At 44.4% G+C, this 11,105-nt stretch overlaps 1 protein-coding gene across 1 annotated transcript in view; it reads right to left on the minus strand.

Moving 5' to 3' along the window:
• PELI2 (pellino E3 ubiquitin protein ligase family member 2) overlaps positions 1 to 5,263 on the minus strand; it is a 231,751-nt gene extending 226,488 nt beyond the window's left edge. Inside the window, exon 1 of the mRNA XM_006894334.1 lies at positions 4,926 to 5,263. Coding sequence (XP_006894396.1) covers positions 4,926 to 5,002 — 77 coding nt within the window. The 5' untranslated portion in view covers positions 5,003 to 5,263. The remainder of the gene's footprint in view (positions 1 to 4,925) is intronic.
• Between the last annotated feature and the right edge of the window lie 5,842 nt (positions 5,264 to 11,105).

Consider the following 11,105-nt stretch of genomic DNA (forward strand, 5'->3'; position numbering starts at 1 on the left):
TTCAAAGCTGTGACGAGCATAAATAGTATTGAGTTATCTACACCAGGGATGTGTCCTATCTCCATACCTTTTCAATCTATATGCAGAACAGATCGTCCAGGAGGTTGGGCTATATGAGGAGGAGTGTGGCATCAGGATTAGAGGAAGACTCATCAACAACCTGAATTATGCAGATGACACATCCCTGCTTGCTAAAATTGAAGAGGACCTGAAGCGCTTCCTACATAAGGTCAAGGACTGAAGCCTTCAAAATGGATTGAAGCTCAATATCAAGAAAACAAAGATTCTCACCACTGGGATAACTGGCAGCATTATGATGGACGGTGAAGAGATTGAGATTGTTAACACCTTTAGTTTGCTTGACTCCACAGTCAACACCCTTGATATTAGCAGCCAGCAAATCAAGACTAATTGCATTGGTAAAACAAGCTATCAGGGACCTCTCCAGAGTACTGAAGAACAAAGATGTCAGCCTGGAGACCAAGGCGTGCCTGATCCAGGCCATGTTGTTGTTAAGTGCCATCGAGCTGCAGATGACTCATAGCGACTCTACGAATGAAAGACCTGAACATCTGTATAACTTTCATCATTTCTCCAAGTTCACAGAGTGTCTGGGGGCAGGCTATTTCAGAAGGGGATGCCAGTCCTGCTTCCAAGCCCATCTTCGTAATTACTTGCTATGAGTCAGAAAGCTGGACAATGAGTAGGGATGATAGAGAATTGATGCCTTCGAGCTGTAGTGCTGGAAAAGAGTATTGAAAATACCATGGACTGCCAGGAAAACAAGCAGACTTGTCCTAGAGAGGGTGAAACCATAATGCTCCTTGGAAACAAGGATTCCGAAGCTTCATCTGGCATACTTTGGGCATGCTGCAAGGAGGGACCAGTCCTTGGAGAGGGATGTCATGCTTAGAAGGGTGGAAGGACAGCACAGGAGAGGAAGACCCTCAATGAGTGGGATAATGGGGGTAGGTGTGTCAGAGACAATAAGGTTGACACAAGATAGAGCAGGTTTCAGGCTGTGAGTTGCAAGTGACTCAATGGCACATAATAAACACAACTCTTACGTCCTAGGAAAACATCTACAATTTTTATTAGCCACAAAGTAGTTAACTGCTACTATGATTCCTTGTCTACACTTGTGGCTGGGTGAAATGCTAAATTTCCATTTGAATGTGGCAAAAATAGCAAAACCTTTTTCCCCATTCAAATTCAAGAAGGTCCATGAATTGTCCATCCAGGAACCTAAAGTTGAGAATCCTTGATTGAGAGAGACAATAAAAATGCATTTTATGGAAGATCAAATGAAAACATAAACTTTCACAAAATCCATTATCCATTCCATTGTGAGGTGAAGGGAGAAAGCAAGCGGCATTTTTGCAGGTGTATCAATGGAGCACTTATCAGCAAGAAGAGCACTGTTACACACCTCATCTTGAGTCCTAAAAGGGACACCGGATCTCCCCGCATGCAAGTTACAAAGAAACTGGGGCTTCAAGAGAGTGATGAGCTCTGCCCCACAGTGGACAAGTAACAGATGGAACTCAGGCTCCCAGCTCGGCCTGCATCAACTGTGACTTTAGCAAACCCCTGCCTCCCTGTGACCTCAGTCCCTTCTCAATAAAATGAAGATGCCCATGAGATGCTATGATCTCTTCTATAATCAGACAGTCTCTTCCTTGTGCTGCTTATTTCAACCTGTTTAACTTCAAAAATACCACTGCCTTTCTCAACCTTGAAACAAAAAGTTTTACCAAATTTGAATGTTTTTATAAAGTATCTAACACCCCTAGATCAAACATATGGGCACAATCAAAACTTTTTTCGAAAAGTGCAAAAACAGAAAAAAGAAAATTTACCCTGTTTTGTGCACATCTACTTCAGAAAAACTAATCACAGCACTGGCCTTTTCTACTATTGAAAGAGTAAGCATTCCCATTGCAATTCTGCTATCATCACCTCTGTAACATGTAAAATTAACAAATGTCAGGCTCCTCTCAACATATTAATCATATCTTTCCCCCCAACCTGAGGAAATAAACTGTGTTACAGATTGTAGATGTAATGGCCCTTGAAGACCACCTAATCTAGTCACATTTTACTACTGATAACAAAACAGAGTAAGAGACTAACCCACAATCACAAAGCCAGCAGGCAAGAGAGGAATCTAAACCCACGTTCTTCCCACTATCCAGCACTCACTCCCAATCTTGTGACACCAAGTTTACTATTAACAGCAAAGAAGACCTGATTGTTACACTTTTCTCTCTTAAATAATAGGTACAGCACAGTGCTAGTTGATAGCCCAACTTAAAGTCTAACTACCTGGCATTCTCTTAATAATGTATAATACATGAAAAGATACAAAGTATTTATATACAGATATAAATGTTTACCAGCAACTCACTCTGTTCTCCAAGATATCGTAGTACAATTGTATTATGAAATTAAAGAGAGACAGAAAACCACACATATAAAGTATTATGTCTCATAAGCAAATGTGTCAATCAGCATTTTGGCACATTTAGACATTAGAATAATGTTATTTGTAAAAAAAAAAAATCTGGTAAAAGCTCCGTACTAATATTTTTGTCATCCTGCATGATCAGGCATGCAGAGTTGACATAAGTATCAGAGGCACATCCTAGGGAGGGATATGCATTGATAAGGGCCTCTAAAATCTAGGGAACTAATCACTATTTTACCTATCTCTGTCAATATCAATCTTTCTAAAGACTACTAAGTTGACTCTCAAAATAAGAACAAGCCTACAATTCTTGCCAAGTGTTCAAAAACCAAGTTGGGGCTGTTCTTGGTAGCCTGTTCTCAACCCACATTTCACTTCTTCTTGGGCCTCTTGACTAAAAGAAGGAAAACCAAGCTAAAGCAGTATGAGTTAGAGAATTCCTTCCAAGGATTTGGCAACAATGGAAATTGTCACTTAACAATTCATTTATTTACATGTTTGTGTCTCTTCATGCCTATCACTCCACACTAAATTGAAAGCTCCATCTTCACTCCTGGTTCCTCAATGGTAACTCCATGGTGACACAGAGTAGGTACACGATTAATGCAGAATGCCCAGCCAGAAATACTGACTCAAATGTTTCTCCTGGAAAAGCATCAGCAAAGGCCAGAGCACATGCAATTGGCAATGCATTTACATAGCCTACTTTACAGTAAAGCTTCCAATACCAGGGCCATCCAGGGTATAAATCCTTTTCATGGCTACAGAACACCCTGCATTTCCAGCTATGAATGCAAAACCTCTCCAGGCCTTCTCACACACTGCTTTTCAGACTTCCTCAAAAGGAAATAATGAAATAAAGTCCTGGCATAAGTTAATCTTTCATGTCAGGTTCACAGTGTTAAACATACTTTGAAGCCGGTCACACAAACAAAACTAAACCCCACAAAATTAGATTGGGCTGAGGTTATATAAAACAGGCTAAACTTCAGCTTGGTTTTTGGTGGGGTTTTTTGCCTGTCATTCCTCCTTCCTTCCACTGAACTCTTAAATTCGATTCTGATGCCGATGAGAAAAATGGTCATCTGCACAGCACCCTGAAAACACTCCACTGCCCTGGTAAGAAAGTGAGAAAGACAACTCTAAGTTGTACTTTCATGAAGTTTCTCTTCAAGATTCTCCCCTCTCTTTATTTTCAATTGAGCACTCGGTTTAAGGTACTCATTTATCAAAGCACTTCTTTCAAAGTTCTCTGAGTTTTTCCATGCCAATGACTCCTTTTAAGTGGGCTAAGCCGACATATCGGCACCAAGAACGTCCTTTATGCTGGTTTTTCAACACAAGAGGTCAAAAGTGAGGGTTCCTAGGAGAGACATAGCCAAAAGAAGGAAAAAGTAAAAAAAAAAAAAAAAAATCCTTTCTCCTGAAAGATGCTCCCGCAACAGAGTTACCTGCCTAACCGTCCTCCCCATCCCGCTCCCCTTTCATTGCCCACTTTATTCTGCTTTAAATCTGGCGAAGCCTCTACTCCTGGCTTTTTAAGGGTAAACAATAGAAATGTCACAAGGAAACTCAGGAAGTAGATGAAGTCTCTAATTGCTGTCGTTTAACGATTGTAGATAATTACTATCTTCAAAATGTGGTTTTCACGAGAGGAGAGGGAGCGAAGCGGGTGAAGCTGGCGAGCTCCCCCGCACTGCCCCTGCCGCCAGGAGGGCATGTGCGAGGCCGCAGACTAGGACATATGGACGCAGGGGGAGGCGGGGATGTAGTCCCGCGCTCCAGTCCCCAGGCCGGGCCTTCCTCCCATTCGGACACTCTCCGCGGCGAAAGGCTGCGGGCCAGCTGGGTCACAGACAGTTCACTGTCCTCGAGCCGCCGCAGCCCAAGAGATGGGCACCAGAACAATATGCAAAAAGCTGCCGATCTCCTAGCAGACAGGACTGCCCACAGAATCACGCGGGGCGTGCCAGGGCTCACAGATCTCGGGGGCAGAGGGCCCCAGGGGCCAGCCGAACGAGCCTCGCAATTTGGCGAAGTGTGGGGTCTGCCAGACCTTGAGGTGGCCGCGAGGGCGGCGCCTCATTCCGGGCCCCCAGCGCACCTCCCCGGTGCGGATAGGGGAGGGCAGGGGACACAGAACGCCGCGAAGTGGCGCCCCCGTCCCCGGGCGCTGCGCGCCGCGGGCGCACAGACCCCAAGTCGGTTGCCCGTGCCCTCCCCGCCGCCCGGGTCTCCCCAGCAGCCTCGCCGGCCCCGCGCCGACACTTACTCCGCGCGGACCGCGCATCCCGGCCGTCTCAGCGCCCTGTACGCGCACTAAGGGGGCGCATCCTGGCCCCCGCCGCCCCAACCTCCCGACTGTCCCCAGAGAGTGCCGGCCAACCGCGCCGGCCGGTTCAGGGATGCACGCTCGTCGCCCGCCCCGCAGCCGAGGTCGAGGTGGCCCGACACTCACCCCAGCACCACGAGCTCCCCGTATTTCACAGGCTCCTTATTGGGGGCGCAGTGCTCCTCCTGGTCCGGGGAAAACATGGAGCCCCGCTCGACCGCCGCCGCCTCCGCCGCGATCCCCGCCGAGTCCGCGCCGCCGCTACAATCCCATCCCGAGAAAGGGGTGAGCGCGCCGGGGAAGGGCACGGCGGCGAACGGGGCGCGCGGCGGCCAGTCCCGCGGCTGCTCCGTTGTGGCTGCGCGGCTGCCCCACCAGGCTCCCGGGAGCTCCGCGCGCAGCGGCCGCCCCGAGCCAGACCTGGCAACAAATGGGACTGGGCGGCAGAGGGACCTGCCCGCGCCGAGCGCAGTCGCCGCCGCCGGAGCCCCGCGGAAGGGAGGGAGGAAGCGAGGGGGGAGGAGGGTCGGGCCCGCGGGGGGAGGGGCGGGGGCCGCCCTCAGCCCGCCCCGCCGCGCGCCCAGGTGGGAGCCGCCCGCCTCCCGGGCCCGTCCGGCCGCTGCGACCCGAGGGGCACCCCCTCTCCCGGCGCGTGGGGCCGCGCGCCCACTCCCCGCCCCCCTCGGGCCCGCTGGTGGATCGGCCCCCGTGTTATGTAAACATAGAGTAAAAGGGAAGGGAAGTTCTTAAAGGGGCAGCTCTATTTTTTTCCTTTTTTTTTTTTTCTTCCTTTCCTTCCTTTCTTAAACTTGAATGCCTAATCTTCAGTCCCGTTCTGCGGAGTTCTCCAGCGTTTCAAGACTGCGCGGGTGAGCTCAGAGTGGCAGTGGTCACAATACTCAAGCCTCAGCTAGTTTCGTGGATGGATAAAGAATTGCCACTCTGTTACAAGCGCCCGTGCCTTCGTGGTGTCACTGTGTCGCGCTATGCATTTGTAGGTGTCGCGCGCACGCAGCAGGGGGCCTCCTCTTCCCAAATCTTGTCCTTCAAAGCTTCACGGGATCTAGAAGCTTGGAAGACTTTGCTAATTAAGACTGTGGGAGGCACTTGGAGGAACTAGGTGAAGCCACCCCATTTGCAGTCAGCAAAGCCCCACATGATTTCTACAAAACAAAAATAAAGGGTTTTTTTCCCTTTCTCTTATTCAAAGTCTATCGGGTTGATCCACAGCTTCTTCTCCCCTCCCCCCCCCAAGTCGCTAGGAAATTTAAGAGGAAATTGAGTGGAATTTTTGGCAAAGAAAAGGTTCGTTCTTACCATTATTCCATCCATGCATTATTTCCTTTTTATGCTTTCTAAATCGTTACTGCTATGGCTTTAAAATATTTTTCGCTTGTAGCCGTTTTACTGACTGCTGTTTTCCATCATCCAGGATTTTATTGTTTTAACATTTATTAAGCACTCATAACATTCTAGAAACTCCGCGTATTATTGCCAGTCACTGCCTCTGAAGACTGTTAAATATTTAAAGAAATAAATACTGCAAAAGCTACCCTAAGTGGAAACAGTGGCCGATTGGCTATGACCCTAAGTAAAAGGCTACAGAAAAAGTAATTGCATCTGTAACCTCCCATTCTGCTGTTCAGTACACTTTGTGTAACATTCTCTGACAGGTTATTACTGCAGTGACAAGACGCTGCAGGTATTTCTACTTAAGTCAGTAACTGGGTTGGGTTGTTGGGGGTTTAGTCCCCAGTTGCAACTTTAACATTTTAAATATAGATGTTAACTATTTCAGAGTAACTTAAAGCCAAACCATTGGGAAATTAAAAAAAAAAGCACTTTATTCCATAATTAACCTATTTCACCTAATTATAGAAATTCTATACTTCAACATTCTATTTGCATATTCTATTTTTAAAAATACTCAAACCTCCTGCCTTCCAGTCCAGAACCGACTCCAGCAGGTTTTCTGGAAACAGTAAATTACAAGGGAAGAGACTGCCCATCTTCCCATCTTTCTTTCTTGGAGCTGCCTGTGGTCTAACAGCACAATCCCTATGGACTGCTCCACCAGCACTCCTGTACACATTGTATACTGTTATCAATTTTAACCAACAATCCTTTGCTAAAGGGTCGAATTCTTTCTTCAGCACCAGTGTTTTGGTGTGAATTTCCGCTTGATTAATGTTGTCTGCATGTACTCTGTGCTCCTCCTTGCCATATAAATGTGTGACTTGCAAAGATCTATCAGCATCATGCTGCAGTTTCTCAGTCCCCTGTTATTATAGTACCTGGCTTTGTCATCCTAACTGCTGTAGGCCTATTCTGTTGCTGCTACTGCTCTCTAGGCTACAATTACCTCCTTCCTCCGTCTCTCTTGGCGTGCTGTGCTTTTATGCATTGCATTACACTGTGCTGGCTCCATTTCCTCCTTGCTGTGCTCTGCATCTGCTCTTTTGAGGATGGAAACAAATATTTGTTAGCCTCCTACTAAGTTCCAAACACCAGGCTGAAAGTTGCCCATAAGATGGCCTGTCTTCCAAGGTCCACCTTTCTAGCTAACTGCCCTCAAGAGCCCCTGGCTTCTGGTGCAGCCCTCCTTCCTCACTCTCAGCTTGTCTTTGAGCTTGCTTACAGTGCATTATCAGATCTCTGTTACTTTAAGAAATTGTTGCGCCAAGTTGAGTTTGGTGCCAGTGGAGGCTTTTTTATCCTAGGCAGCTCAGGGCTAGAACTGTTTTGTGAATCACTCTTAAGAAGCCCCAGCAGTTAACACTGCTAAAAGCAATTTTATCGATCAGGTAAGGAATGCAGACACCGGCCAGGAATGGAAACTCACATGAGCAAATGAGCTGAGGGAAGACTGTAGCCATGAATCTATGCCATCGAAAAAGATCCCTAGTGTCCATCAACAGAAGAGTGGCTCAGGAAACTCTGGTATAGTCACACAAGGGAGACTATGCATCATTGTAAAAATGATCAAGTATTTGGGAAACTTGGCACAAAGATCAAATTATCTAGACTAGATGACATAAGACAGTCCAAAAGTGACAATTATGATGTAAGACCATTGTTACAAAATAGACGTTTTATACACAGAATAAATCTTGGAGGGTTAAGAAAGAGGAAGAAGATTATAATTTTATAAAAAAAAGATAAGTTTAATAAAGGGAAAGTAAATAATAAATAAAAAGAACCCTGGTGGAGCAGTGATTAAGCAATTGACTTCTAACCAAAAAAGTCAGCAGTTTGAGACCAACAGCTGCTCCATGAGAGAAAGATGCAGTCTGTTTCCATAAAAATTTGTAGCCATACCATGAAAAAAAAAAATTGCAGCCTTGGAAACTCTCTGGATCAATTCTCTTCTGTTTTTCAAGAGTTGTTATGAGTCAGAGCTGACATTACAGTAGTGAATTTGGTTTGGTGTCACTTAAAGAGGCATCAAGGAGACCAAGAAGCTGTTGTCCGAACTGAGCAAGGGAATACTAACACTGAGTGGTTTAAAATAAAGTATGCATCAGGATTGTTTCCTTTCTCCATACCTACTCAGTCTGTATGCTGACCAAATATTGCAAGAAGCTAGACTCTATAAAGAAGAATGTGGCATCAAGATCAGAGGAAGACTCATCAATAACCTGTGTTATGCTGATGACACAACCTTACTTGCTGAAAGAAGACTAGAAGCACTTGCTGCAGAAAATAAAAAAAATCAAAAGCATCTCAACATCAAGAAAATAAAAATCCTCACCACTGGGCCAGTAAGCAAAATCATGGTAGATGGAGAAATGATTGAAATTGTCAATAGTTTAATCTTACTTAGAGCCACAGTCAACACCTTTGGTACCAGTTGTCAGAGCAGGAAACTTACTACATTTGGAAAGTTTGCAGTAAGAGACCTCTCCAAATTACTAAGGAGTAATGATGTCAGTTTGAAGACTAAGGTGCACCTAAGACCATGGTCTTTTAAATCACTTGCTATGCATCTGAGAACTGGAAAATGATTAAGGATGGCAGAAGAAGAATCAATGCCTTTGAGTTGTGATGTTGGAGAAGAGTACTAAATATCCTTTGAAGTGCTAAAAGAAATATCTTAGAGAAAGTGCAGCCATAGTGTTCTTGGAGGCAAAGATGATAAAGCTTCATCTCACATACTTTAGGCATGTTGCTAGGAAAGGCTATTGAGGGACATCATGCTTGGAAAAGTGGAGGGTCAGGGAAAGAGAAGAAAACCTCAACGAGATGGATTGACACAGTGACTGCAGCAATGGACTCAAGGGTGTCAGAAATTATGAGGATGGCACAGGCTAAGACAAGGTTCAGATTTGTTGTTCAAGGGGTGGTTGGGAGTCACACCTGGCTCAACAACAACCATAAAAAAGGAGCATCCTACCACTGTCCTCTAGCCTACGGTTGCTGTGTAGCAGTGTCAGCTCATTGTATAGATTACTAGCAGAAATCCTTGTTCGTATGGGAAATCTCCTGATTAAAAACAAATTTTAAAAATTGTTGGTAATTCATCAAGCTTTTGCTTTTCATTTCCATTCCAAAAAGTTCAGTGGTCTTAAATTTGCTTCTCCTAATAGAGCAGGATTTAGAGCTATTGTTCATAGTGTTGTTATGAGTCAAAGGCGACTTGATGGTATATAACAACAACAACAACAAAAAAATTAAAAACAAGTATGTTTGAGTGAAGGTAAAAGAACATTTGTCCCATATGATCAGAGGGCAGGTGGTGGGGAACCAACTTGACCTTCTCAGATAGTGGTTTGTATCTCTAAAGAAACCTGCCTGCAACTTTCTCCCTTTTCTTTCATCCCTTACTAGAATTATCAATTTACCACTTAAACCAATTAGAACATTACCCCCACCATCTCTAACTAATATTAGGAGTGTGATTGTAACATGAATTTATCCCTTCTTGAATTTAATTGTTTTCGTTAGTAGCTCCAGGCTGGTGGGACAATCTGGCTGTGCCATCTGCCACCCCCAGTGAAAGTCAGGGTGGGTTTGTCTGACCTCCCTGCCTGCCTTTCATTTATTTCCCCCCTAACAATTCTTCTGCTCAGGATGACCCACCCACAGTATCCCAGAGGGACTCCATGCCATTGCCAGAGCCATATGTTTATATCAAGATAAATAACGTAAAGCTTTTGCTTGATTTCCCTACAAATTCTACCTCTTTTAAGTTAGAATAAATTGATTTAATGGAAAAGGTGGATTGTTTTTAAAATTATACTTTAAATATAATGAATCCGATACCTCTCAGTACTTCAACAATGTTGTTGTTATATATCTTGGAGTCAGAACTGACCCTCCAGAAGTTTTCAGAGGCAGTAAATTACACATAAGGTGATTTGCCCATCTTTCTCCCACAGAGCAGAGGTGTATATGAACCATGTGTCTTCAGTTTGGCAGTACAGCACCTTACCACTAGGCCACCTGAACATTTAGGTCACTCTCATCTTTACCAGGGATAAAGATAGACAATCTTCTCCTGTGCAAGTTACAGTTTTGGAAACTCTGTAGAGGGTCATCTACGAGTTGGTTCTCACTCAGCGGCAATGACTTTGAGGTTTTATCCAACATCTTTGTGTTTGCCAAAACGGATGAGACACTTTCAGAAATATGCTTGATAAAGCTGATGAAGGAGGACACAATACTTATTTTTCATAAATGTTGTATTACATTTGATTTTCCTCCCTCTCATTAGAAGCCATACACAAGTTCTTTGAAAAAATTCAGAAAAAATATTGTGGCTTTATTCACAATAGCAAAGAGCTGGAAACAACGCAAGTGTCCATCCACAAACGAATGAATAGAGAAGCTCTGGTACAGTCACACAATGGGATAGTATGCTGCATTGAAAAACAAGGAACTCATGAAATATTATACAAAATGAGTGACCCTGGAGGACATTATGCTGAGTGAAATATCTCAGTCACAAAAAGACAAATACTGCATAAGGCCACTATTGTAAAACGGGACTGATATCATGGTTGAGGGAAGACTGAGAAAGAAGGGATAAATAATGCATATAGCATTGAAACAGAAGAGGGAGAGAACTGTTTAAAAGGGATATATGATTAGTTATTATTGTCATGACAGAAGTCCAGAATGAAGGCTGCACAGTGGGGTGGACTTGGGGGAAGGGATTGTATATCGATGAAAGAATTTTTGCTTTTCAAAGAGAAGAGTGAATTGGAGGAGAGGGAGTGGACAGGGAGAAAAGTGCAACAACGAATGAATGGAAACCCTAAGTTTCTGTAAACTTTCATTAAAATTAATTTTTAAAAAAATCTCAAG

The sequence above is a fragment of the Elephantulus edwardii genome, unplaced genomic scaffold (assembly GCF_000299155.1).
Source record: "Elephantulus edwardii isolate Elephantulus edwardi_28Jun2011 unplaced genomic scaffold, EleEdw1.0 scaffold00140, whole genome shotgun sequence".
In the NCBI taxonomy this organism is placed as follows: Eukaryota; Metazoa; Chordata; class Mammalia; order Macroscelidea; family Macroscelididae; genus Elephantulus; species Elephantulus edwardii.